At 45.3% G+C, this 24,292-nt stretch overlaps 3 protein-coding genes across 7 annotated transcripts; 1 reads left to right on the top strand and 2 right to left on the bottom strand.

Moving 5' to 3' along the window:
• Positions 1-415: 415 nt before the first annotated feature.
• Positions 416-4,506, bottom strand: UNG (uracil DNA glycosylase). Of its 2 annotated transcripts, XM_082325524.1 has the most exons (6): positions 4,166-4,506; positions 3,994-4,089; positions 3,115-3,212; positions 2,617-2,705; positions 2,197-2,375; positions 416-1,679 (listed from the first exon to the last, which is right to left on the bottom strand). In XM_082325524.1, exons 1-6 carry the CDS (start codon positions 4,499-4,501, stop codon positions 1,539-1,541), a joined length of 939 nt encoding a protein of 312 aa, XP_082181650.1. In that variant the 5' UTR covers positions 4,502-4,506; the 3' UTR covers positions 416-1,538. The 2 variants fall into 2 exon arrangements, with proteins under 2 accessions (XP_082181650.1, XP_082181651.1); XM_082325525.1 differs by lacking the exon at positions 3,994-4,089.
• A 767-nt stretch (positions 4,507-5,273) lies between these two features.
• ALKBH2 (alkB homolog 2, alpha-ketoglutarate dependent dioxygenase) lies at positions 5,274-7,836 on the top strand. Of its 2 annotated transcripts, XR_014229629.1 has the most exons (4): positions 5,274-5,575; positions 6,175-6,373; positions 6,517-7,058; positions 7,747-7,836. XR_014229629.1 is itself a non-coding variant. In XM_082325461.1 (3 exons), the coding sequence occupies exons 1-3, from the start codon at positions 5,368-5,370 to the stop codon at positions 6,824-6,826; spliced, it is 717 nt and encodes a 238-aa protein (XP_082181587.1). In that variant the 5' UTR covers positions 5,274-5,367; the 3' UTR covers positions 6,827-7,289. The 2 variants fall into 2 exon arrangements, 1 of the variants encoding a protein (XP_082181587.1); XM_082325461.1 differs by lacking the exon at positions 7,747-7,836 and having other exon boundaries at positions 6,517-7,289.
• A 362-nt stretch (positions 7,837-8,198) lies between these two features.
• Positions 8,199-22,408, bottom strand: USP30 (ubiquitin specific peptidase 30; the record flags this gene model as incomplete). 3 transcript variants are annotated; one of them, XM_082325439.1, is made up of 13 exons in its annotated part: positions 8,199-11,280; positions 12,323-12,431; positions 13,109-13,328; positions 14,384-14,464; positions 15,081-15,167; positions 16,314-16,373; positions 17,136-17,230; positions 17,488-17,530; positions 18,278-18,376; positions 19,244-19,347; positions 20,692-20,874; positions 21,962-22,071; positions 22,338-22,408. In XM_082325439.1, the coding sequence occupies 13 exons, from the start codon at positions 22,406-22,408 to the stop codon at positions 11,016-11,018; spliced, it is 1,527 nt and encodes a 508-aa protein (XP_082181565.1). In that variant the 3' UTR covers positions 8,199-11,015. The 3 variants fall into 3 exon arrangements, with proteins under 3 accessions (XP_082181565.1, XP_082181566.1, XP_082181567.1); XM_082325440.1 differs by lacking the exon at positions 22,338-22,408 and having other exon boundaries at positions 17,488-17,527; positions 21,962-22,147; XM_082325441.1 differs by lacking the exons at positions 14,384-14,464; positions 22,338-22,408 and having other exon boundaries at positions 21,962-22,147.
• Positions 22,409-24,292: the final 1,884 nt, after the last annotated feature.

Below are 24,292 nucleotides of genomic sequence, written 5' to 3'. Positions count from 1 at the left end.
CCGGCCCCCAGCGTCCCCTGACTCTCGCAGTCGCGTTACGGTTGTGTTCTCGCACGTGACGGTAACGTCAAGCAGAAATATTTCCCCGCTGAGGCGCCTGGAAAACTTCTGCTGGAGGCGAGGGTGGAAAGCTGGGGGTGGGGGGGGCCTGGCATGGCCGGCCGGGGACACCCGATCCTTGGGGGACAAAGGTGCCCTGGCCCCGCGCCCAGCCACGGGGACAAGGAGAAGCTCCGGCACCTGCGGCTTTGCCTCCCCGGGGGGGAGCAGGGAGCCACCCCCCAGGCCAGCACCCATTGCAGAGCCAAGGCCTCACCCCAGGCACCCTTCCCTCTCTCCCTCGTTCCCACCAATGTAAGATCACGCCACAACATAAACAAAGTAAATTTTATTTAAAAAACAAACTGGGGGGGAAGAAAAACAAACAAACAACAACAACAAAAAATACAACTCAGCCACAGAAAGTGAAACTTCACTTGTACTAGTGTTACCTACCAGAGCAAATACCAAAGAAAGGTATACAGGAGTATTCTATAAAACCTGATGTAATTTCCAAACAAACAAGGCACTTCACTTCCATTAAAGGAATTAAGAAGTCAAAGATGGAGTGGAAACCCAGAAGTGCAAAGTCCAACCTTGTCTTCATCCTGGAAGTCGCAACACTTATTTATTTTCAACAGTGGCTGGAAACCTCAATTTGCTCCTACAAAGGCAAAGCACAAAACTCCCTCTGTTTTAGGATCAGCCCAACAATTGGGAGATCTTGATGAAGAAACCTTTGCTGCTGCCATTGGCAGGTACCACAAAGTTCATGGTCATTACAGCTCACCTGTCGTCCAAGTGATTAACACACCCAGTAAGGACCTAAAAACCTATGGTTTGCCTCTCTAAACGCCAACAAAAAGCTCAGAGCATGACCAGAGCCTCGGTCGCAGTTTCCCCATGGCTGCTGGTGGGATTTACCCTGAAATCTTGACAGTAGATACAACAAGTAACACTTCTGACAGTGTATGGTCTTTACAGAGCCAAGAGGCCATATTTCTAATACATCTCGTAATCTGTAGCGAAAAGCTAAAATCAAAAGCATCTGCCTTTTCTCCCTTGGAGTCAGCTCCACACCCCCCCAAGTATGAAATCTGGATTTGCACAGAAGGAGGCAAAGGAGCGTGAGGAGGTACAGCAGGGTATTTACAAAAGCTGAACAGCTTCACTTGTAAGAATCGACATCCCTTCGCAAGAGCCTGCAAATATATTCCCATTACAACAACAAACACAAATTAATATAGATTTTTTTTTTTCATTTGTTTCAAATTAGGCTGAGACCTGTTCAAACAGCAGAGTGTTACATGGATAACTTCCAATCTGCTCTTTAAAAAACATTTAAAAAAATATAACAGCTCTGAAAGTTTGGTCACTTGTTCCTTGATCAACATCCAAAGAGTAATTCTCAGGTCAGCAAAAGTTTTTTCAGAAATGAGACAACCCCTGGAACAGGGGCTGTTTCCAACCATTAGACCCCATCAGCTGCTGCACGCAGCTCAGAGCGCTCTCCAGTCGATGGGCTTCTTGCCGGATTTCTTGAGCAATTCATTTGTCTTCGAGAAATGCCGACAGCCAAAAAACCCTCTGTTGACAGAGAAAGGCGAGGGATGAACCGTCTGCAGGACGTGGTGGCGTTTCTGTAAAGCGTTAGAGGAAACAGCTTGTTAGATTTGCATGCTTTCAGCTCCCTGGACAAGGCTGGCTGCTTCTGCCCCGACCAAGCAGGTGTGATTTCCTCTCTACACCTCCTCAGCCACCAGCCTGAGGACCCAAAGAACCGACCATGAGGACCGAGACTTTTGTCCCACTGAGCAGAGGAGAATGGACTACGTAAAGCAGCAGTAATACCCTGGCCATTTTTCAACTGTTGTAATCCTAACAGCAAATTTTATACTTATTCATGAGCCTTTTCCTAGAAAAAACACAGTTCTGTCCTCAACTGGATGCTTTTCTGACAACAGAAGGTTACACTTGCTCCACTTTTGTTGCTTAATTCTGGCAAAGGCTAAGCTGGAACAGAAGGGCAACTAAATTTGACAGCAGAGTTCAAGCAGGGAGAAAACCCCAACTCTGTAAGGGAAGTGCCCTCTAGTGTCCACCCAACTAAAGAAAAAAATTAGCGAGAGGGAAGAGATGAGGAGGAGTAACCTGTACCCTGTCAATGGAGCTGCCTTTCTTCTGGGCGTAGGCTCCCCACAGCATGAAGACAACCCCGTGTAGGTTCTTGTTGAGCCAGGACACCACCACATCTGTGAACTGTTCCCAGCCTCTCTCCTTGTGGGAGGTGGCCTGGTGAGCTCGCACCGTGAGGACAGCGTTGAGTAGGAGCACTCCTAGCAAACAAAGCAGATACAGAGGGTGAAACAAAACAAAAACAATCAAGCGTTAACTGCTTTTTCCTGCTTCCCCCGAGAAATAAATTAAATTTTCATTCCAAGGTACCTGCTAAGCAACAGGCACTCAGAATTGATTTTCTCTTTTATAGATGGACTGTTTCCAACCATGGATCTTTTTTCTAACTAGGCTTCTTCATGACCTACAGTGGCCACGTTACTAGAGTGTCTATTAACTCACCTTGCTTGGCCCAGCCAGTTAGATCACCATGACCAGGATGAGTGAAGTCCTCAATATCTGTAGACAGTTCTTTGTAAATATTTTCTAAACTGCAAACAAAAACATCAGAAGATTTTAAATATGTGCGTTTAAAGATAAGAGCAAACAGCACCACTTGCTCTTACACTAGACAAGAAGAGTATTGATTTTAATCTCATCACTTAAGATAATAAAGTCATTTGTAGAAGCAGGGTAACAAGGGCTCCCCTTTGTGTGCCTGGGTAGAAGCTTAGTGAGAAGGTCTCAGCACAACTGAAAATGCAAATTTACATCCAGCATGCTCTTCAGAATACCAAACTATACAGAATTATCCATAATTTTGCAGTAATGTTTTTTCTAGGCAATGCACAACTCAAATTTCAGTAGTCGCAACACACTTACCTGACTCACGGCCGTAAGTAACACAGAACTGCAAATAATTTGTAAACAGAAGCATTTTGCAATTGAGCGCTGTCATACCTGGGGGGAGGAGGAACAGGCTTCTGGACACTGAAACAGAGCCCATGAGCTTGATTAGGTCCATGATAGGGATCTTGTCCCAAAATGACAACCTTTACCTGAAAGCAGACCTTTGTTAGCACTGAATTATAATCAGTATTATTCCCAAAAGAAGGAAGGAAAAAAAGCTTATAAATGAGCTTTATCCCAAAACAAACACACAGACCAAAAAAAAAAAACACCACCAAAACACCAAACCCCAGGAACTGAAGTTAAATCACTGACATCTTATTATAAACAAGGTAAAGAACACAGTCCCCACCTAACGCTAAGGATTAACATCAGCGCGGCTTTGCTGCTAAGATTATGAAGATATTTTGAGTGCAGAAGACCAACATTTTCAATGAGCCACAATAAAACACCTTGTTAAGGTATTTTCCAGGTAGATTTCCTCACATTTTAGTTTTATGTCACTCTTGCTGGGATATTTTTGACACAGCTTATTGGCAATGGGATTACCTTAAACACTGTTTTTTTCCTTTTTTAATTATAGTTCACTACAGATCAATTAAAAATAGGAGAGATGTACGAGATCCAAAAATCAAGCACTGCATTAAGTTGGTAACACTGGAACTAAGGTCAAAAGTCCAAGTAAAGTTTTAAAGATAATTCTGTGGCCAGTGAGGGTAATAAAGCAATAAAACTGTGTTTCAGTAACAGAGATGAAAGAGAAGCCAGGATTTACAAGTTATGCAACAGAAACAACAGCATCTACATCATGTGGGATTGAGACCAAGTATCAGAGGAGCATGTTTGTGCATCCGACCCTGCGTTTTCATCGTTTTAAGTGCACCGGCCGCTGGAGCGACGCCTCTCCCCAGCGCCTCCAGCTCTACTCACATCCCTGATGTCGCACATCTGCGTCCAGGTGAAGACTTGCTCGGGCGGCGGATAGACCGTGTAGCGCTTCCTCTCTTCTGCTACAAACGCCATCAGCTGAGGGGGGGAGAGGGGGTGGCTTCAGCCCGGGGACAGCGGGGGGACAGCGGCCCCGCAGCCCCACCACACTCACCTCCATGAAGTAGGGCTTGGAGAACTCGCCGGCCAGCTGCCGCCGCCAGCTCTCCCCGAAGCCCGGGGGCACGTTCCGCTCGGCCAGCCGCTGCAACGCCGCCTCCTTGTTCTTGCGGATCCGCTCCAGCTGCTCCGGGCTCAGCGGTGAGGCCTTGCCCGCCTCATCTCCCGTCGCCTTCGCCTTCTTCGCGGCACTGACCTGGAAATGGCGAGCGAAGAGGCGGCTGCAGAGCGGGCGGAGGCGGCTGCAGAGCGGGCGGGGGAGGCCGCAGAGCGGGCGGGGGAGGCCGCGGCCCAGCCGCAGGGCCAGCGGCAGGAGCAGGGCGGTCGCCATGCCCCGGCCAGGCCCCGCCCCCCGAGGGAGGTCGCGCCGCACGCGGGTATTTCGCGGCAAAACAACGGCGAGCGCGTCCCTATTGGTCGCCGCGCCAAGCGGGTCCCGCCCACAAGCGGGAGCCCAAACTCCCGCTTTCCATTGGTCAACGAGAAAGAGCACGCTCCTCCCTATTGGCTATCCACAGCTGGCGGAGAGCCGTTCAACCTAGCAACCGTGACGCGGCGGCGACCCTCAGCGCCCATTGGGCAGCGGCGGAGCGTGGCGCGATTGGCAGGTCAGTCAAGCGTGCCGGGAGCGCGGGGTTTTTAGAAGTGGCCGCGCGGCGCTTGGTCTCCGCGCCCCGCCAACGGCCGCCAGCGCCGCGCGCCCCAACGGCCACCAGCCCCGCGAGACCCCCCCTCACGGCCGCCAGCCCCGCCGCCCGCCAGCCCCTCTCCCCCCTCCAGGGCCGCCGCCAGCCCCCCGCCCGCTACCTCAGCATCACCGCCCGGCTCCGGGGAGCGGCCGCGCTTCTTCGCCGGCGCGGCGCTGAAGAAGGAGTGCAGCGTCTTCTGCCCGATCATGGCGGCGGCGGTGACGGCGGCGGAGCGGGCGAGGGGCAGCGGTGAGGGGCGGCAGCGGTACGGCGCGAGCCGGCGGGCGGGTGGGCGGGACGGGGATTTGGCGCCAAGAGCGCGCGCGTGCGCGGGGGGGGCGGTGCCTGCGGGGGGGGGGGCACGGCCCAGGCGCATGCGCGCCCGCCTCACTCTGCGCCGCCCTGCGCGGCCGCTGGGGCTCCCCCGCCGTCGCCGCCGTCCTGCAGCGGGTCGCTCCCGTTACCGCCCGGTCTCCCCGCCGCTGTCGGTGCCTCCGAGCGGGTGCCGATGGACAGATACCTGGTTAAACGCCCCCCCGGGGAGGCGGGGGGCGGCGGCGGGAAGAGGCCGCGGCCGGAGGAGCCGGCCCCGGGGCGGCCCCGCTGGCAGGAGATCCGCGCGGAGGGCCTGAGCTGCGACTACCGGCTCCTCTTCGGCAAGGCCGAGGCTGACGAGATTTTCCAGCAGCTGGAAGAGGAGGTGGAGTACTTCGAAGGTAACGGGGAACCCGCTTCCAGCACCGTGCCCCCGCCCGGTGAGGTGTTTCCCGCCCGGCCCGCCCAAGGCGAGTCCCGGCGTGATTCCCACGGCCGGGGCAGAGCCGCCGGCTGGCGGAGAGGTTTCTGCCGGCGCCTGGTGTTTGCCAAGTCAGGCCCTTGGAAGTGCAAGCAGAGGTCTGATCCTGCAGGGTCAGTTTTGTTAGCTTGAAGTGCGTGCCATGCAGTTTTACTCACAGTTTAATGTTTGCAAAGAACCAGGGTAGTCCTGGAAGGGTGACAGGAGTTTGCTGGTAGACATAGTATATGAGATATCTCTGGTCACATTAATTCAACAGCAGAATATGATGGGGGTGCTAGTCCCGTTCATCCCATTCCAGGGGGAAAGTAAGGCAGTGTCAAACTTGAGCGTTAAGCACTTTTTGGGGGCAGAAACAATTGAACGCAGATGACAGCTTTTGGGTTGTCATAAGCATCCTCACTTCTGTTGTCCCACTGGAGATTCACAGAAGCTCCAAATCAAGGAGAATGTTGAAGCTGTGAACTGCAGAGGTAACACAGAGTTGGGTTTGGTCCTTTTTATCTCTTGTTTAAACAGGTGAAATGACAAAATTGCACGTGTTTGGCAAGTGGCATGATATTCCAAGGAAGCAGGTAACCTATGGAGACCCTGAGTTAACGTACACTTACTCAGGCGTTACCTTCTCTCCTAAGCCGTGGATCCCAGTTCTCAACCGTATCAGAGACCGCGTCACTTTGGACACAGGACATACTTTTAATTTTGTTCTTATTAACAGGTATGTTTGATTTCCAATTGCATCAAGCAGCTTGTTAAAATGAAAAATTGCTTGTGCAACACTCTTGACAGATCACTGAGGAGTTATTTGACATTCATTCAGTTAGATTGGTAGAAGAACTAACTAATCTATTCTGTGTACAGATATAAAGATGGTGAGGACCACATAGGCGAACATCGAGATGACGAGAGAGAACTGGTTCCACGCAGTCCGATTGCGTCCGTGTCCTTCGGAGCTTGCAGGGACTTTGTTTTCAGGCACTGTGATTCCAGAGGGAAAAACGCAACGCGCCACATTAAGCCCATCAAACTGCAGCTAGCCCATGGTAGCCTGCTGATGATGAAGTACCCCACCAATGTGTATTGGTACCACAGCCTGCCCACCCGCAAGAAAGTACTTGCCCCAAGAATCAACCTCACCTTTCGGAAAGTGATAACTGTAGCCAAGAAGTGAAATATTCAGCAATCAAGCACCAGGTCTTTTGTCTCTGAAAACAGAAGCTTTCTTCCCCAACATAATTATCAGTTTCTTGTTCAAACACTGTCTTTGATGATCCAAGGTACCAGATGAGCAAATTAAACTAGGAGAGGAGATGGCGTACTTGGTAACTTGTTAATAAAGACTGCAACTACTGATCGTACATGCCAAGAATACTTCTCTGCGAAACGTTGCTGTAGTCCTGCTGGTACACGTTTCTAATGAGTAACACCCTTGTTTTGCTCAGGAGGAATTTTGTTCTCAACTGATCTTTATCTAGCCAGTTTTCCAAAAAATACTTTATATCTACTTTATAAAAGTATAGTTTAAAAATACTTTATCTCTTCATATTTATACTTCCAAAATACTTTATATCCTTCAGATAGCAGTGAAATAGTTTATAAACACTATAAAGTAGAAGATGTAATAATTTAGAGTGAGCCTGGAAGCTGATACTGTGCAACAGGTCACACTTTCTTGTATGCTCTGTCCATAAGCCATGGTTTGCTTGTTTTTTTTAAAAATAAAATATAAATGAGACTGACATGAAAAAGAGGAGCGCTAAGATATGACTGTAATGAGTGCACCATGGCTGGCTGCATGTTTTACAGTCACTGTGACTTCTGTCTGCTCATATTCCTCTGCTGCTCTACCTCCTCTGCTGACATGGGAGACTGGGTTCTTTTGCTCAGTCGCGTGGTGGGGCAGGAGGAAGCACGAGGTGCTACCGCACAGGGAGAGGGCCTCACCTTCCTTCGGTCCTGTGTCTGTACAGAAACCAGGGAGCATAAGATCACCTTTTGGGGAAAGACTGGGTTGGACCATTTATATGGACAACGCAGCACAAAAGGCTATAACTTCTGAGAGTGTCTGTTTTTCTAAATAATTATCCCTAGGGATTCCATTCTGACTACCTGAAAGCCATCACCTTCCATGCTGACAGTGAATCCTGCTGAAACGAGGGAAGTGTCCAAAGTCACCAACTAGGTCTTGAGGAATCGAGCAGTGGTAAGTGCTGAGAATGTGAACTGATGCCCCTGTAACCAGGCTACATGCATCTGAATTAGCGATGGGCTCTGTCCTTCAGTGGTAGGTCCATTAGGGCCACGGAATTAATGTCTGTTTAGACAATTTGGAGTTGGTACTTCCCACCCTCTGCCATTACCAGAAAATGCTAAATACAGCATGAAGAGCTCCTGGATGAATGCATCTTATCCAGAGAATGTGAAGTGCTGTTTCTGTGGGATACACCGAATGCAGTTAGACTTCCAGCTTGGTCATTCTTTCAAGACATTACCACACGTGAACAGCTACCTTTTCTAATAAGTTTGTTCTTTTATTGCTACTGTACAGTTACAAAAATACCCTGAAGTGAAAACGCAACTTCAAACAGCAGTGCAGTGGTTTGACTATAATATCATACATTTTTAAATAACGCACAGAATAAGACAAAGAGTAATTCAAACACAGAGGTGTCATCTTGGAGGTCTTATCTGATGTTTTTTAACCTTCTACATTTTATTAACACCTTCGCCACCACGGAAGCTTGTGAGTAACAAGTAACAGCGTTTGATGAGCCTCATGTGCCTGCACAGAGCCCAATGACTTCAAAAGGTGAAGGTTGGGTGGCAAACATCTGCAGAGGTCTTTGATGCTCACAGTAGGCTGGGAGTATCCAGCACAGCTCAGGACCAAGGTGCTGACACTTTGCTGCCTTCCTCACACTGAGGGCTAAGCCAAGACCGTCTACTCCTTCCTAACAATGAAAGCTAGAACAAATGCTGACTACTCGACCCTCATCTTTGTAGCCCTTGAGGAAGCTTTCAGAGTAAATCTGCAGCTGAGTGAAACGGAGCAGTTTGTCAGTGTTGTACAGCGACTGTGCTTTCATTCTCATCAAACTGGCCCCTGTTGGAAAGCAGCTTTATGCAAAGGGAAAAGAAGTATATTGAACACGCAAGCTTGCAGTAACACGTGGCTTTATGTCCGTGTTACAAGCTGATGAGTTTAAGACTCAGTCCAATGTGTGCGTATGTTCTGACCCACCTCCAGCATTACTGCTTCCTAAACAAAGTGACCTGTTCAGATGAACTTCACAAAAAATCAGAGTTAAAAACCCTAAAGAGACGCTGTTGAGAATAGGTATTGCAGAATATACACTGCTGGCAGTGGAAATGTTTTGAGGTTCTGAGATACAAATGGTGGACCTGCTGCAGGTAGACGCTTTGCATGATGTTTTTCCTTAGGTGACACCCAGCACTGCTTTACAGAGCTCCTACTGCACGCCCGTGCTGCCCAGAACGGGGGGCTTTCCTCGCTTACCTTCCGCAAGTCTGTTAGGTCTTAGTTCAATGGCCAGGGCATTTTTGGCATTTTGCATCCTTCTAGGTTTTTTGTTTTTCTTGTTATTTTTCCATAACTTAAAATAGAAAGGTTAAAACCATGCTACTGCTAGCCTAGCACGGACAGGGAGACTTCTCAGGAACTAGTTTGTCAGTGGATTTATAAAGACTATTTTATGTACTATGAGCATTACTTGGAGCAGGAATTGTGATCCATACTCTGGAATGATGAGTCATGTAAATAGTTTTTCATATACGTCCATTACCATTTCTATTTTTGCTGGTTTTGAGCCTTCCGTTAAGGAACTCCAAATGCCTATGAGCGTTGGGCAGCAATATGAATATATGAGGTACAAAGTTGCCCTAAAAAACTATTAAGACAGTTGTTACCATTTGAAAACTTAGTTGCTGTTTTACACTGAAAGAGCTTGTCTGATGAATTAGTCTTTTTTTCCTCCAAGCTTACAAGGATAGAAAAGTGCTAAAAATAGCCTACATACTTTACTCCTGGTAATTTAAAAGCAGTCAAATAAGAATTTTTGCTGCTTCTCCCTCCCTTTGTTTGGGATTTTTTTTTTTTTTTTTACATGTCAAACAATCTAGAGCAGCAAAGTATACCTTACTTCTATTTATAGGGCAATCTGGGTATCTAATGCAGTGACACCAGTCTTTTCAGACAGCTGTACTACCTCACAAGACAAGTAAGTGCCCACCAGTCCTGATTCAGTTGCGTATACTCTTAACTTAACACGGATGCTTGGGTTGCTGTACATCTCAGCTCACAATCGCAACCGGTACACGCTCTAAAGCTCAACTGCACGCCAGACAGCACGTATCTGAATGGTTGACGAGAAATGGCAGTTTTCAGCATTAAAATAGGAAGGGCAAGTCTAGAACACCAATTACAGTAGCCTTGAAATCACAGCATTAAAAGTTGTAGTTGATACGACAAGCAATGGTATTCAACAGTTTCATAGTGACAAAGGAAATTGCAATACTGATTGCTAGCAAACGCTTCTGTTTCTTCATTTCAGCTATATTCCAAAGGTACAGAGCAATAAATCAGGGTCTTGGCTCTTAATAGATAAAAAAAGTTATCTTTTCTCCTGGAAAAAGGAAACTGCACTTTGAATCAGCAAAGTACTTCTATGATGTATAAAGAACTAAAATATTAGGAAGATGACGTGAACAGGGAAGTCATTTTTTGGATCGTACATGCTATGTAGAGATACCTTACTTTATTGATTAGCTGGGATATCAAGAGAAATCTGATTCTGTTAGTAGTTCATCCCATCATCTTGAGACATTTATCAGAACGCAGTGGACATGCAGTGGACTCAGACAATGGTAATGTTACTATTCAAATAAGCTCAAGGCACTTTGTTTCTTAAATCATTGCCTTTGATAACGGTAGCTTCCCATCAGCCGCTTCTGGGGCTCCCCTCTTCAGAAACGTCCGCAGTGAAATGTATAGGATTAAGCATCTCCCTTTGAAAATTTACGTATGTGTCAGAATACGGAATATAGCCTTGGGAAGTCTGTTTGAAATGTCTGTTTCAGAGCTGTGATGTTGACAAAATTACTACCTAACAGAATAAATGCTTCTCTAATACAGCTATACTTTGGACTGCACAACGTTAGCAGACCGACTTTGGGTAGCGTAGTTTTGGTACAAAACGCAACTCCCAGCGGGAGCCAGCCATTGCCGTAGAGGGAGGGGAAAGTTAAAGGGCCTGTGGTGGGTTATTTGCATAACAGACAGGAGGTGTAACGTAGATCTCATTAGAGGAATTTTGTCAGTCTGTGTCCTTCTGCTCTCTTAATCACTCTTCAGCCCTCAACTCCAAGCTTTGGTGCTGTACCCTCGAGTGAACACGCTCATAAAAAAGCAAGTAAGCACTAGAAGAAAGGACTTCCTGCAAACTGGCTTTGCGAACGGTGTCATCCGAAATCCATAGCCACTGGCTGCTGACAGAGAGCGGGTTCTTAGGAGAAGGTGGAGAGCGGCGGTAAGTCACAAAGTGTCCCGAATGCATGTCTCCATGGTGAACTACAACTGCCATCAGACGGTAAAGGTACACAGGGGAACTGAAGGACAAATGAGAAAAAGGGTCAGCAGCCCTCGTGGATCTCACACATACCAGAAGCAGCCCCACTGGCTTTGCCTTCGGTTGCAATTTCTTTTTAGAGCAAATAGCTGGCTCCATAAGAGACGTACTGCCTCATGATTACTTTTCAGTACACCAAGTCTTCACTGCAGTGCTGCCTTATTCTATTACTGAGAAAACGGAACCATTTATTTTAAAAGTTTATACTACAGAGGGCTACTACATTTTGTACAGCATAACTGATTGAATTTTGCAACAGCGTTTTCCATCAAACCTACCAATGTGCCAGCATTTAGTTCTTAAAGCGCTGTTACTGGATAGAAAAGCAGGTAACCCACAGATAACAACTGACACGCTTTCAAGGACTTGCTCTACAACAGTCTTCATAACAAACATTTGGCACAAAATGCTTCCAGGCTTCTTATTTCACACAGTGATTGTGGGAATTGTCTTCCCCGTGGGGAAAATACGCAATGGCAGATAGAAGTGGTATAGAACTAAGTATACATTGGTCACCAGCATGAAAATAGGTGAATGTTCTCAAAGGCCAAGAAAACAGATTATCCGCAGAAGCATCAAGGCTGATTTACTAAGTAGAATCGTGGCAGCTGCAACTTAAATCAAGCTTGTTAAATATAACGTTGGAAAAAAATCTGTAAGAGATCTATGGATTTCTTGCACGATAGTTTTAAAATCAGAGTAAGAGGAAAAAATGAAGAGGTAGAGGAAAACAGCAAGAATAAGATTATGGCTATTCAGAAGGATGATTTACTGCACCATGAACCAGAGAAAGGAGATTTTGAGTTTTGCTTGTAATATGCTCTACTCCCTTTTCTAGAAGAGAAATGGAGCCAAGGAGAACCACTAAAAATCAGCCAAGAGAAAAGCAAAAAAATTCTGCACAGGAGTTAGGATGGACGTTAAATTCTGTGACTATGCAGCCTCATAGTAAGGACAGAATAAAGGAAGACATAATTTGAAGGGACAGAAATTACAAGATAGGGTACAAATCTCTAACTTACCTGCATTCAGGGAATGCAGCAAGTGGAAAAGTTCCCGAGGACATTAAAAATGAAGAGGAGCAGGCACCATTCATAAAGAGTGGTTTAGTACCAGATGGCTGTTCTGCATCTGCAAGAGAAAGCAGACGTTCAATAACTTATCTTAAATGCTACTATTAGTATTGCTAATAACAGTGCTTCTGTTCCTGCGGTACATTTCATCACAGAATATGAAGGTATTTTACTTATTTTAATTCATTACATATCGCAATCCCTTAAGAGATGCAGAGGAGTATAATATCCAAAGACAGTGGTAATTGTTTTAATGTGACACAAATATGAAAATGACCACGTGTGCAAAATCCCAACTAAATAGAATATTGAGCTGCCTAAATGACAGACCTACGACAGCTAGATTTTCCAATGGATTTTTAAGAAGTCCCTGTTCCCAGCATTCTTTCTATGCTTCTCCTGAAGCCTTAGAAGAGATTGCGAACAAGATAATCCCTAGGACTTCTCGAGTTCAACATTCCTTCATCCTTTGCACATAAAACATAAAAAGTTCTGTGATATCTGGGGTTTGTTTGTATGGTTTTTTTAGTATTTAGTAGGATTGAATTGAATTATCAAAACTGAACTGTAAACTTGGAACAAGGTATCCTAATGCTTGCTGGGAAAGGGATTTCTACGTGTCCTCTTTGCACAGATCCAAATAAAGCTGCTGCTCTTATGTTTGTTCTGCAGATTAGAATGTTTTATCACTGAAACGTAGAAATACCGGATAGATTTTATTTTCAAAATAAGTACCTGAAGGTTTTACTGCTATCCTATCCTTTGTTCCAGGCGTTGCCTCTTCAGAGTTTTTCTGATTCAGCTCATTCTGGCTTGATTTATGAACAGGAATGCGATATTTGTAGATGTCCATGACCAGGAACTCATTGAACTGTACGTGTTCGTGACGTTTCAGAGGAGTGCCTTGGTTTGACCAGCTCAGTCTTTGCAGATGGATGCACAAACACTGCGGGAGCTTGAGCAATATTCCATAGGAAAGGAGAGTCAGAATACATTTTAAATGAAGAGAAACAGCTGTTCAAGTTAAAAGCATACTAACCAAACTGGTAAGTCTAGCGGATAAGGAAATGGATCACCAAACTGTTCCCTTACGTGCTACTGTGTCTGCGTGTAAGCTTATTGGCAATAGCGTCCCTAAGACATGACGCTAACTCACAACTCTCTTGAGATTTCTGCGAATGCCACTACTGCTCCCCCACTAGGCAGTAGGATAGATAGCTAATGTGAATCTTTCTCTCCAAATGGAAGAAAAATCAATAAAAACACATGCGTGTTCCTAAAAAGCCCACCTGTCAATCTCACTTAGCTTGTTGATCCGTGAGGTAGAAATGAGGATTGGAATTTGTTGGAGCGAGTTGTTGTAAGACGTTTGCTAATACTCAATAAGTAATGGCTTTGCACAGTGAGAGTACCAAGGGAAAAAAAAGTCAAGTAGTTATAAATATTTGACATTCAAAGTCATGCCAGGGTTAACCTCTGTCAATAAGTACACATTATTATTAATGGCACCTGAGGCTCTTAATCACAGACCAGCGCCCTGTTGTCCTCTGCATTATATGATTACAGAGCAAAAAATAATTAAAGCTTCTCATATAAGCTACACCTGATGGTTAGCACCATATCCACTTGTTTAAACCGGCTGTATTTAGAACATTTTAATTTCTTTGAAATGCACAATTGCTAAAGATCCTACACTATATATGAATTGCTTCACTTACCAAGGAGACCAAGAATTAATGCAAGACATATGAACTGCCACTGAGCCAAATTCACATTTAAGTGTTTTGCTGAATAAAAGTAGAATACTCATGTTCTTTAAGCTATAGAGTTTGATTTTTTGCTGAACTGAGGCCTCAATGCCTACAAATATTCGACAAATGAGTTTTCTTTTTGAAGTAAAACATTCAAGTAGTCTAATACCAAGAAGTGGACATCAAGCAAAGAGATCAAAGAAATAAATTACTGTATAATAGGATTTAAAAATAGATTTGGAGGGTTAGCTTGCCTCACCTTTCCTAACTTTAACTGCTTAACAAACGTTGTTCTCTGGTTTTCTATGCTCTGTCCTTTCAGAGTCCCTTCTGCCTGAATCTGAAATCAAAGAGACAAAAACAAAGCCATTTGATTACCTGCTGTATCAGATTACATGTAAGGGTGCAGGTCTGCACCCTGCTGACAAAAGCAACTGTCCATTTAGAACTATGCTTAGTACATGAATTACACCTACAGTTTTCTAGGAACTTTCTTAAAAATTGTTGGCCTATGCTAATGGATCAGAATTCTAAACCAAAATCAAGCAGAAACGAGCATTTACAGAACAAGCCCATCTCCAGGTTTATGTGTAGTCATATGCCATTTCTGTTGGGTTTCAAACAAGCCACTTTGGCTTTGTGCTGTCATCAAACTACAGGCAACTGTAAAATACTGTTTAAAATACCAGAAAAACAACAACAACAAAAAATCCCAAATATTATCTAAATAATACCTGGTAATTACAGAATAAAATATTTGTAAATTTTGTAATATTAGTAATAAATAAAGCTTCAAAATATTCTGTAAGATAAGAACTCAATTTTAAATATAAGAAATCCCAGGCAGGCTAGAGGCTTTCCTGAAGGCATGAAGAAAGGAGTAGAAAACTAAAGCCATAATTCTGTCAGCAGGCTTCAAACTGGGCTAGAAGGTTATATAAATTAAAATGACATACTTTAGTGCAGTTGTCACACACAACATCCTTTACAGATTCAGAGGAGATGAAATGATGGAGGCAGTGGTCCAGCGTCATAGGACGACCCTTAATACGAAAAACCAAAATTATTTGCAGTAATTTTAGGGTGCATACCACTTAATTTTGTGAAAGGATTTTTCATAATTTCTTGCATGGAAACTACAGAATTGCAGAATTATTTCTTGAGAAAACTTGACTAAGTGGCTTTGAGTATAGGACACTGATAGTGTAACTAACTGTGGGGACTCTTCCTCAGCCTGGATTAAACATGGAAAACATTACAGGCTGTAGATAAGAACAACAGCTATGACTCCCTGTGTGACTCCTTTAGTGGGGTTTTAAACTACAGATTCCTGGCCCTGTTGCTATTTTTCTCTAAAGTTCCAGCACTTCATGGGTCACTTTATGCACTCTGACCCTCTCCATAGGAGAAATATAGCCTTTAATTGAATTTAGGCACTCCTTCCTATCCTTCCTTCTAGACTGTACTACATACTGCCAGGTGTGAAGGGCATAATCTTCAATGGTGGTATAAAATAAAACACAAATAGCAGAAGATGTGTCCAAATCCCAGTCCTAGCTGTCCAGGAGTGTATTCTGTAGTTACAAGTCAGAGTTTCCACGAGTGCAAGTAGTTGCTACCTGTCTGGAAAGACAAATGGCTAGCAGACATCAAGTAACAAACTGTTAAGAGTTCAAAAACGTCCTGCGCGTTTTGCCCCCAAAATCGACAATGTTTTGCCATTTGAAGTTTTTCAGAGAGCCAAAAAGAAACGGAAGCAATTCCCAGTTGAAATCACTTGATCCAAAAGCCTGTTTAACTTGTGTACTATCTAATGGGTAGCTTGTGTACTATCACCACAGAGACAGAGCACCTGAAGGTCACCTTCCAAGACTGCCAGGAACAGCCCTCGGGATACGATCTGGTCTGTTCAAATTACGCAGAAAGGACCAAATACTCCACCAGGAGAAACAGAAAACTGTGTTGGTGTCACCAAAAGTCATGCGTGTTGTACTAATTGGTAATTTGCACCAACACATTAGTGTTAAGGTGCTGTATTACACAACAGGATCATTTATAAAAAGGCAAGAAAATAAACTGTAGCTATTCATTTACACTTAGGCCGTAGCACCTTAAAAAGGCACTAGGGAAGATAAAGCTGTGACGACAAGGCAGACTGGCTGGATCACGCGACAGCGAGGGATACATACCCACACAGCTGCTGGAATACTCAGTGAGAGACTGTCAAAGGTATCGTACCTCACAGGACTCTGCAAGAAAATATTTCACATATCCAGTGAGCTAAAATTTATGACAGCCCAAAAAAAAAAAAAAAACCAAAACCAACCTCACAAAAGATGAACATATGCCCTCTGCTGTCCACAATTACGTGGTGGAATAGGGTCAAAACCACCTGATTTCCCAAGCACGGTGCCAGGGAACACTAGGAACACGAAGTGCTGCTTAGCGTGTTTCTGCTGGAGCTGCCCCTGCTCACTTAAATGTTTGCTAGGTTTTGAAAAGTAAAAGTACTAAACAGACTCTTACAGTTGGATCTACAAATGAGATTTACTTTCTGTATGTTTTCTTTATCCAGGTTATCTTCACCTCCTTACTCTGGATAACTGGACTGCAACTTAATTTGGCTTTGCCTGTGCAATCTCAATACTGCGTGCTGAATGAATAGCTCGTCCTAAAATACTACCCATGTGAGTGGATTTTCAGTATATGATAGCTGTGGTACTGAATACTAAATATAGTAAGACAGCTATTTTTCTGTCTGATAAGACAGCTCTTATCCCCACAAAGTGGATCATGCTTCATTTTCTTCAGTGTATTTAGTGGTACGTTCTTGTTCATCACCACCACCATAATAAGTACCTGAAAAAGTAACAGGCTAAGCCGTCAGTCCTGCAAACCTTTGGCGCTTAAACCAACTATGTCAGAAGCAAGGGATGATGGTTTCAGAACGCGCTCTGAGTGTCGGACATCCTTTTTCACGTACACATATTACCAGACACACATTCTTATACCTGGTGTTCACAGTGTTTGCAAACCATGTTGCTGGTCAGCCTTCCGTGAAAAGGATGCTGAGATTTCCAGTGATTTGACACAGGGGGAAGAGACCCTGAAACGCAAAGCTGAAATTGTCCTTTTATTTTCAATACATCTGTGTTCCTCACTACAATTCCACATTTTTGGCCTGCAGTAACAAAAGTAACTGCTCTAAAACATGTTCTGTCCTACTGACAGATAATAAATGGGCTTTTTACAACTGGAGATATATTTCAGTCCAATACAGACAAAGATAATTAATATTATCCCCTTAATAAACAAAGCGACTACACTATGAATATTCATATGTCAGAATGGAAAAAAGCATACCTCTTGTTCTGCAGCTTATTTGCTTTTGGGTTATTTCTGGCTGCTACAGAGGAAGATAAAAGATTTCATTAACCCTACCTTAGAAACCATTAAGTATTAAATATGTTCTTATTTCATCCCTAATATGCTTTTCTGACATAGAACAGTTGTGGGAGTTTTAGTGTCTCTTTACATTTGAGGAAGGCCAAAAAACCTGGTATGGAACAAATTTATAATTGACAAAAAGAACACTTCTAATAAAATAAATAATTAATTTGCAGAATTCTCTACCTCAGAGTACTAAAAGAAAAGCGTAACGGATTTTATGAACCTTTTGCATATATTTTAGACAAAAAGAGATAGAAACTTTCCATCTGCATGAAGTTTACCACTAAACTGGAGGATAAGATAAATTTCACCTCCAATTGGACTGTTCCATAAATGTCCATTTTGTGGTTTTCAAACCTCTTTCATGTGTCATCTCTTCTGGATAAGAGTAACTGCTTAGATGGACCACTGTTCTGTGCTAGTATGTCAATCCCTATATTCATTGGATTTAGGAATGCAAAAGCCCTCACGTATGTGGGATCGCTGTAAATTCAAATACATTTGCTTACAAAAAACATTTTCTATTCTTTAGATTGCCTGACCTATTGATTCATTTCTATCAGAACACTGAAGAACAGCTTTGTAAACATAACGAAAATATCTTCAGTTTCTAAACAGACACTTTATACTTGACACACTTAGGAACCTAGGCAGACTACAGAGACTTCTCCCGACAATGAAATAACATTGGTAAAGAAGTCACCTCCAGCGAATGCACATCGAACAAATGTGTCACACGCGGCTGACGATCCCGTTCATCTTCTAGTGAAGAGGTAAGGACGTGAAATAGTTCATGAGCATCCTATTAAATAGAGGCATAAGACTTAGAGGAAGCAAAAAGACATCAAAACATACACGAGGAGTACTGATACACATATGACTACATCATTGCAGTGGGAAATTAAAGGAAAACTTACTGCTTAGAGCCCGCCTTCTGTATTAACAGTAATCATTTGTGCATCTGTTGCTGTTTTGCCAAAAAGCTTTTTCTGTAAAGCTGAACTTTGTAACAGCACACATTATTAAAAATATTCTGGGCCATATAAACTCAAAAGAGACTAAAATACTTGGAGAAAAAAAAAGAAAAATGAATGCACAAATGCCTGCTTTCCTTGATTTCAATAAAAGCATAATTGAAATCTCTGCTGTTTGCTTTGGCTCTGAAATATAAAAGACAGAACCACATTTTATGAGTGAGATAATTGGTCAAGTTCATCAGCCAGCTGCACTTACTTAGGGGCTGAAAATACTGAAAACAAGAATTAGAAATCTTGTACGTTACACGTAACTAAGTTTGGAAATGTTAGCGAAGTAGAGTCCATCCCTCGAAGCAGCATGGCGCGTTAGCATAGACCCATTATCTGTAGCGAATTTAGGGCTGTATCCGTTCTATTTTAATATTACTGGCTGCATTGTACCAAATCTGATGGTAATTAAGTATGAGGTTTTGAAGCAGCCGGGGTTTCCATGACGAATATCTAAGCAAACTAAAACCACCATTCATCAATCACATGGTGGTTTCCTTCACTTTTTAAAGCAAACCTTTCGCTACAGCAAAGATTCAGATTTGACACTCAGGGCTATTAGTACCATAGCTTCAGTTCTCTGTTATTCCATGTCTAAGCACTGAGGTGCATATCGGGCAGTCTAACGTGAATTCCGTCATCACCTGCTCTTCAAACGATGAGATCTGCCACCTGTACATCCTTAAAACTTCTAGCAGGCAGCTTGCGTCCAGGACATCATCTTCTGTCACCTCTTGGCAGGATAAAGCTAGAGACATTGTGTTTAAAAATGTTAGAGGGAGCCACAAAGAACAGTTAGAACACAAATCAGTTTATTTTAGACTTCATGTTACTTAAGCATCGTATAATCGATTACAGCAGTTATTCTTGATTAAGACAGGTAGACAATGGCAATCAAACTAGTATGTATTAATTACCATTCTCATCTGACTCAGGCTCACTGACTGCCTACATTCTCCTCATCTAAGACATAGGCAAATTTAAAGGTTTCTCAACTAACTGATACGGAGAGAATAAATATAAACGCTGTCGAAAAGACAAATTTTTACTAGTGGATTGGGTAAAAAGTGGTACTTTACATGTCACAGGAACCCCCGCGTTAATGCCCCATCATCCTTACATCAGTTAAATGTACGTGCTTAACTGGCACAATTTTAGTATGAACATCCCGAGACAGGAGAGCTTCCGATGGATTTCCTTTAAAACAAAGCCCTGTGAGGAAAGCCAGGGACAGCCAAGAAATTGCTTAAACATTTTAAGCGCTTAACTACGATGTAACTGATGCATGAATTTAGCACAGGGGCAAGTCCGAAACAGGTTACCAAGTTGGGCTGAGAGGCTTTAACATTCGTATCCGACATCACAGAAAGTATCTCATTTAATAGTCCATATTTTGGGTAAAAATGCTTCAATTATTTTATAACGCATTCTTTTTATATAGAATTCTGAGTGCCCATCTAATTGTGATAATATTTTTCCTATTTCTTCAATTATACCGAGTCCATATTCATATTGCTGTAGCCATTAACGCCCCGTGAACAGCAAATGCATTAAAGCAATGGGCGCCATAACGACAATTTCGGCACCGCTCTTGCCCTCTACCTCGATTTGTTCAACCTGCTGGCAAAGGAGCAATGCGCACGGTGCCGGGCTGGCCGCCCGCTGCTTCTCGATTGCCAGGCAAGTCAAACAAAACCTGAGACCTTACAGCTGTTGGCCGAGAAACAAACAGCTTTGGGGAGACGGGCAGCTGGGCCGTGCCTTGTTCAGGCTCGGTGCAGTCACTGAGAATCATAGAATCGTTAAGGTTGGAAAAGACTCTTAAGATCATCGAGTCCAACCGTTAACCTATCACTGCCAAGTCCACCGCTAAACCATGTCCTCGAATGTCCACTTAATACCTTTTGAATCTCTGCCCCTCTCTGTAATTTGGTTGAACTTGGCCAATGAGCTCAAAGTAGAGGGAAATTAAAGAGAAGAACGCAAGACCACAGGATCATCCTTTCTGTAGGAAAGGAAGCTAGAAACGGTTAACATTCATGCGAAATATTTTCTTCTTCGTTTATCACAACATGAAAATGTTTTCAAGTACCTCTTAGGAGATGCAGCAAAGTAAGTGACAAGTATCGATGCTCAGGGGACTGGCTCTGGTCTGTCTTGTACTGTGCTGTGAACTCCTCCAGCCACTTGATGAACGAGGGACAGGAAGATAAGCCTTGCAGCAGAGAGTTCATGAAACAGGTGTTTCCCAAGTTAAGAAGGCCAGGTACGAGCCCTTCAAATAGAAGTGTAAGAGTTTACACCATAAAGTCTAGGAAAACCTTACTATTTTTCAGTAGCAAGTGTTGGATTAGGTGTTAAAATTACATGAAAATTAAATTATTTCCGTTTATTTGGTACTTGCACCCAGAGAAAACTAGAAGACCCTGGTATGCACAACAGCACACTGTAAAGTGTTTATATACGTGGCGGTCTCCGAGACTTACACCGCTAAAAATCTTCTTAAAAGTTCTTTGAAAAATACTCTTTTTTCCCCGATAGGAATAGATTTTTATCAACACCACCAAGGTTCAGGATTATCTGCAAGCTACCATACAAACTGTAAAATTCTCGGTTCCGACACATCGCGTGGGATCCCCTGATTGTGCAAGCTCACGGGAGCCCGTGAGGTCACCGCTGGGCGCTTCAGCTCTGTTGGGCGAAGCTTTCCCTTTCGCTCGCATTAGTACGTTGTTATGAAAACGCCCGGGCTGCCAAGGATTAACGATAAGTATTTCTGTACAGCTCTGCTTAGCGAGAGCCTTTCACTTCTCTTGCACCAATGTTCAATAAGAACGCATTTATTTTGCAAATACTATTTATTATATATTAGATTAATATATATTATTATTACTATATTTATTTTGCGTTCCAAAATTATTTATTTTGCATTCCAAAATGCAAAATAAAATAAAGCGCGTTATCTGCCGCAGTTCAGTAAGGAACTTAGCACGACGTAAAAATACGCCCGAGGCACAATTTTAGAAAAAATGCCAATTGATACAATCAATACATTCTGTGAGTAACAGAAGTCCTTTCTTCAACACGTATTTTTTGAATTTGTTGATGGCGACCCCCGTTACATTTCTAAACCGGACAGCGACCAGAATTTTGGCTTCCCACCGCCGGCGGGAGCCGAGGCTGGGCACCAGCAGCAGGTTGTCCCCAGCAGCAGGCTGGTGGCCCCCAGCAGCAGGTTGTCCCCAGCAGCAGGCTGGTTGTCCCCGGCGCCCGGCGGAGCGCCCCGGCCGAGCCCAGAGCCGCTGGGGCCGGGGCCGGAGCCCCCGGGGCCGCTCCCCGCCCCCCGGCCCGCCCCCCCCTACCTTTCCTGCGCCGCCTCCTGCCGCCGACCGGCCCCCACAGCACGTACAGCCCCGCCGCCACCGCGGCGGCGACCCCCCCGATAACGCCCCAGTTCTGCATCGCTTTAGACCTGAAACGGGGAAAAAATAAAAACAACACAAGAAAAACAACCGGGGAGCCGGTACCGCCGGCTGCAGAGAGGCGGGTCGGACGCACGGAGGGTAGGGGCAGGACGCCCGGCAGGCTCGCACCGCTCCCGCCTCCTCCCGGTACCGTCCCCGCTGCTCGCTGCCTGGCTCCGGGAAGGGCCTGCCTCGGCCGCTGGTCCCGCCGCGGCCCCCGCCCGCACCGGGCCGTCCCCGTGCCCCCCGCCCGTCCCGGGCCGTCCCCGCTGACCTGGCCGCCGCGCCGGCCCGCAGCGCCCGCCGCACCGCCCCGTCCGCCTCCGCGGCGCCGCCGGGCAGCATCGCCCCCCCCTCCCCGCCACCGCCGGAACCAGGGCCCCGCGGGCAGGCGGCGCGGCGGACGGGGCGGCGGGGCGCCGGAAGTGGCGCGGGGTGCCCGGTTAGCGGGCGGACCGCCCCTAGCAACGGGCGGCGGCGGGCGGCTGGTCGCTAAGGGCGGCGGCCTGCTGCGGGCCGGGCCGTCCACCGGGCTAGGCCGGGGGAAGGCGGGTGCAACGGACCGCGCCGCACATGCCCCGGCAGCGCCGGCCCTCCTGAGGGGACGCCGGCTTTGGCGGGGTGTGTGTGTGGGGGGGTGTCTCACAGCTGGGGGTTGGAGGTGGGACGCTTAAATCCCACAAGCTCAGGTTGCGCCAGGGCAGGTTTAGGTTGGATGTTACAAAACAATTCTTCACCGAAAGGGCAGTCAGGCCCTGGCACGGGCTGCCCAGGGCAGTGGTTGAGCCCCCTTCCCTGGAGGTATTTAAAAGCCAGGTAGATGTGGTGCTTAGGGACATGGTTTAGTGGTGGACTTGGCAGTGCTGGGTTAACGGCTGGACTCAATGATCTTGAAGGTCTTTTCCAACCTAAACGATCGAATGATCCTATGAAACCATCCAAACCCCACGGAGAGAGGACAGCTCTCGTCGCCGCATAGCACACGCCAGCCCTGAGGCTCCTCCGTACTGCCTCGACACCCTCGCCCTCTCTACTTGATATTTGAGGCCCCCGCTCTGTTTGCCCTCCACCTGGTGCTGTTAGTTTGTCTTTTTAACTGATGCATTTTGGGGATCGTTCAGAGAAAGAAGTATTTCACGTCAGTGGCAGGAGAGGAGGCACCCGGCAGCGCTTGCAGGCAGAATGACTGACACATGCAGCTTTTGAGAGCACCTCGAGATGGCAGCTGCTGATCGTGTCTGTGGGCCTGGCAGGTAACGGTCTCCCTCTTCACACCTCCCCAGATTAATTCTAACAACCTTTGTTAGCAAAGCGTCCGGTACTCCCTGCGTGTCTTTCTGGCCGAGTCCTCGTTCGCCTGACATTGCTCCCCACGTGCCAGAAGGCTGCTCGTAAGAGGAGAGCAGTCTGGAGAGTAGGAGAGCAGACAGCAAGACGCTGAGAGAAACGGGAGCGACAGACAGACGAGAAGAAGGATGTGAAGAAATAAAGTCCTGATAGCTGCAGTGTAAGTCTGCAACGTACCATTCTCATGGCTGCCTCATGCACATTAAATCCGTGAGACAAAAGAACCGGCGTGCTTAGAGGCCAAATCTCACACCCTTAACTTACCAGAAAATTGGACCTTATTTAGTAAAAAAGTAATTTAGCTGCTGTATTCTAAAAAGAAAGTTGTTGCTTGTGCAATGAACTTACAAGCTAAAACTCTGCTTGAAAAATGCCATTTTCTAGCAAGTTTTTGGGAGAAGCAACCCAGAGTCTTGGTGAACTCATGTTTTGTGGATAAATTTCATCCTGGAAGTCAGTCAGGGTGCTCTGCTGAGACCGCTCTGATAAAGGCCTGCAATGACTGCTTTCCTCTGGAAGTTTCAGTTCAATGACTCCTCCCATTGTACTGACTTTATCTACAGTATTTTACCCAGTGAAACAAAACAGACTTCTTCGATTGTGTAAAGCATTGAACTGTGGTTTCTTTAACCCACGTTTTCTGAAGAGGAAACATAAAACTTGCAAATCAGGAAGGTGTTGGTAGACCAGTTTTATCTACTGAGGCCTTTCATTTTTTAATTGCGATGGGCCAGGCTGCCTTTCATTCCAAATAAACTGCTGAGTTCCTTTATGGTAACAAATGGCTGGAACAACGCCATTCTTCAGCCCAAATGCGTCACCGCCCAATTCAAAGACAAGTAAAAGGGTGCACGACAGAAGACTGTTAATCTGTGTGTCTGT

Source organism: Platalea leucorodia (assembly GCF_965183815.1).
Source record: "Platalea leucorodia genome assembly, chromosome: 12".
Taxonomy (NCBI): Eukaryota; Metazoa; Chordata; class Aves; order Pelecaniformes; family Threskiornithidae; genus Platalea; species Platalea leucorodia.
The sequence above is the reverse complement of the archived record's forward strand: the minus strand, read 5'-3'. Positions and strand labels throughout refer to the sequence as shown.

Excerpts from the sequence above, each read along its gene's own strand:
- UNG (XM_082325524.1), bottom strand. The coding sequence starts at position 4,501 with ATGGCGACCGCCCTGCTCCTGCCGCTGGCCCTGCGGCTGGGCCGCGGC. Across the intron at positions 4,090-4,165 it reads CCAAGCCCTACTTCATGGAG|CTGATGGCGTTTGTAGCAGA; the intron begins GTGAGTGTGGTG and ends TCCCCCCCTCAG. Across the intron at positions 2,706-3,114 it reads CCTGTTCCTCCTCCCCCCAG|TTTAGAAAATATTTACAAAG; the intron begins GTATGACAGCGC and ends TTTTGTTTGCAG.
- ALKBH2 (XM_082325461.1), top strand. The coding sequence starts at position 5,368 with ATGGACAGATACCTGGTTAAACGCCCCCCCGGGGAGGCGGGGGGCGGC. Across the intron at positions 5,576-6,174 it reads GGAGGTGGAGTACTTCGAAG|GTGAAATGACAAAATTGCAC; the intron begins GTAACGGGGAAC and ends TTGTTTAAACAG. Across the intron at positions 6,374-6,516 it reads AATTTTGTTCTTATTAACAG|ATATAAAGATGGTGAGGACC; the intron begins GTATGTTTGATT and ends TTCTGTGTACAG.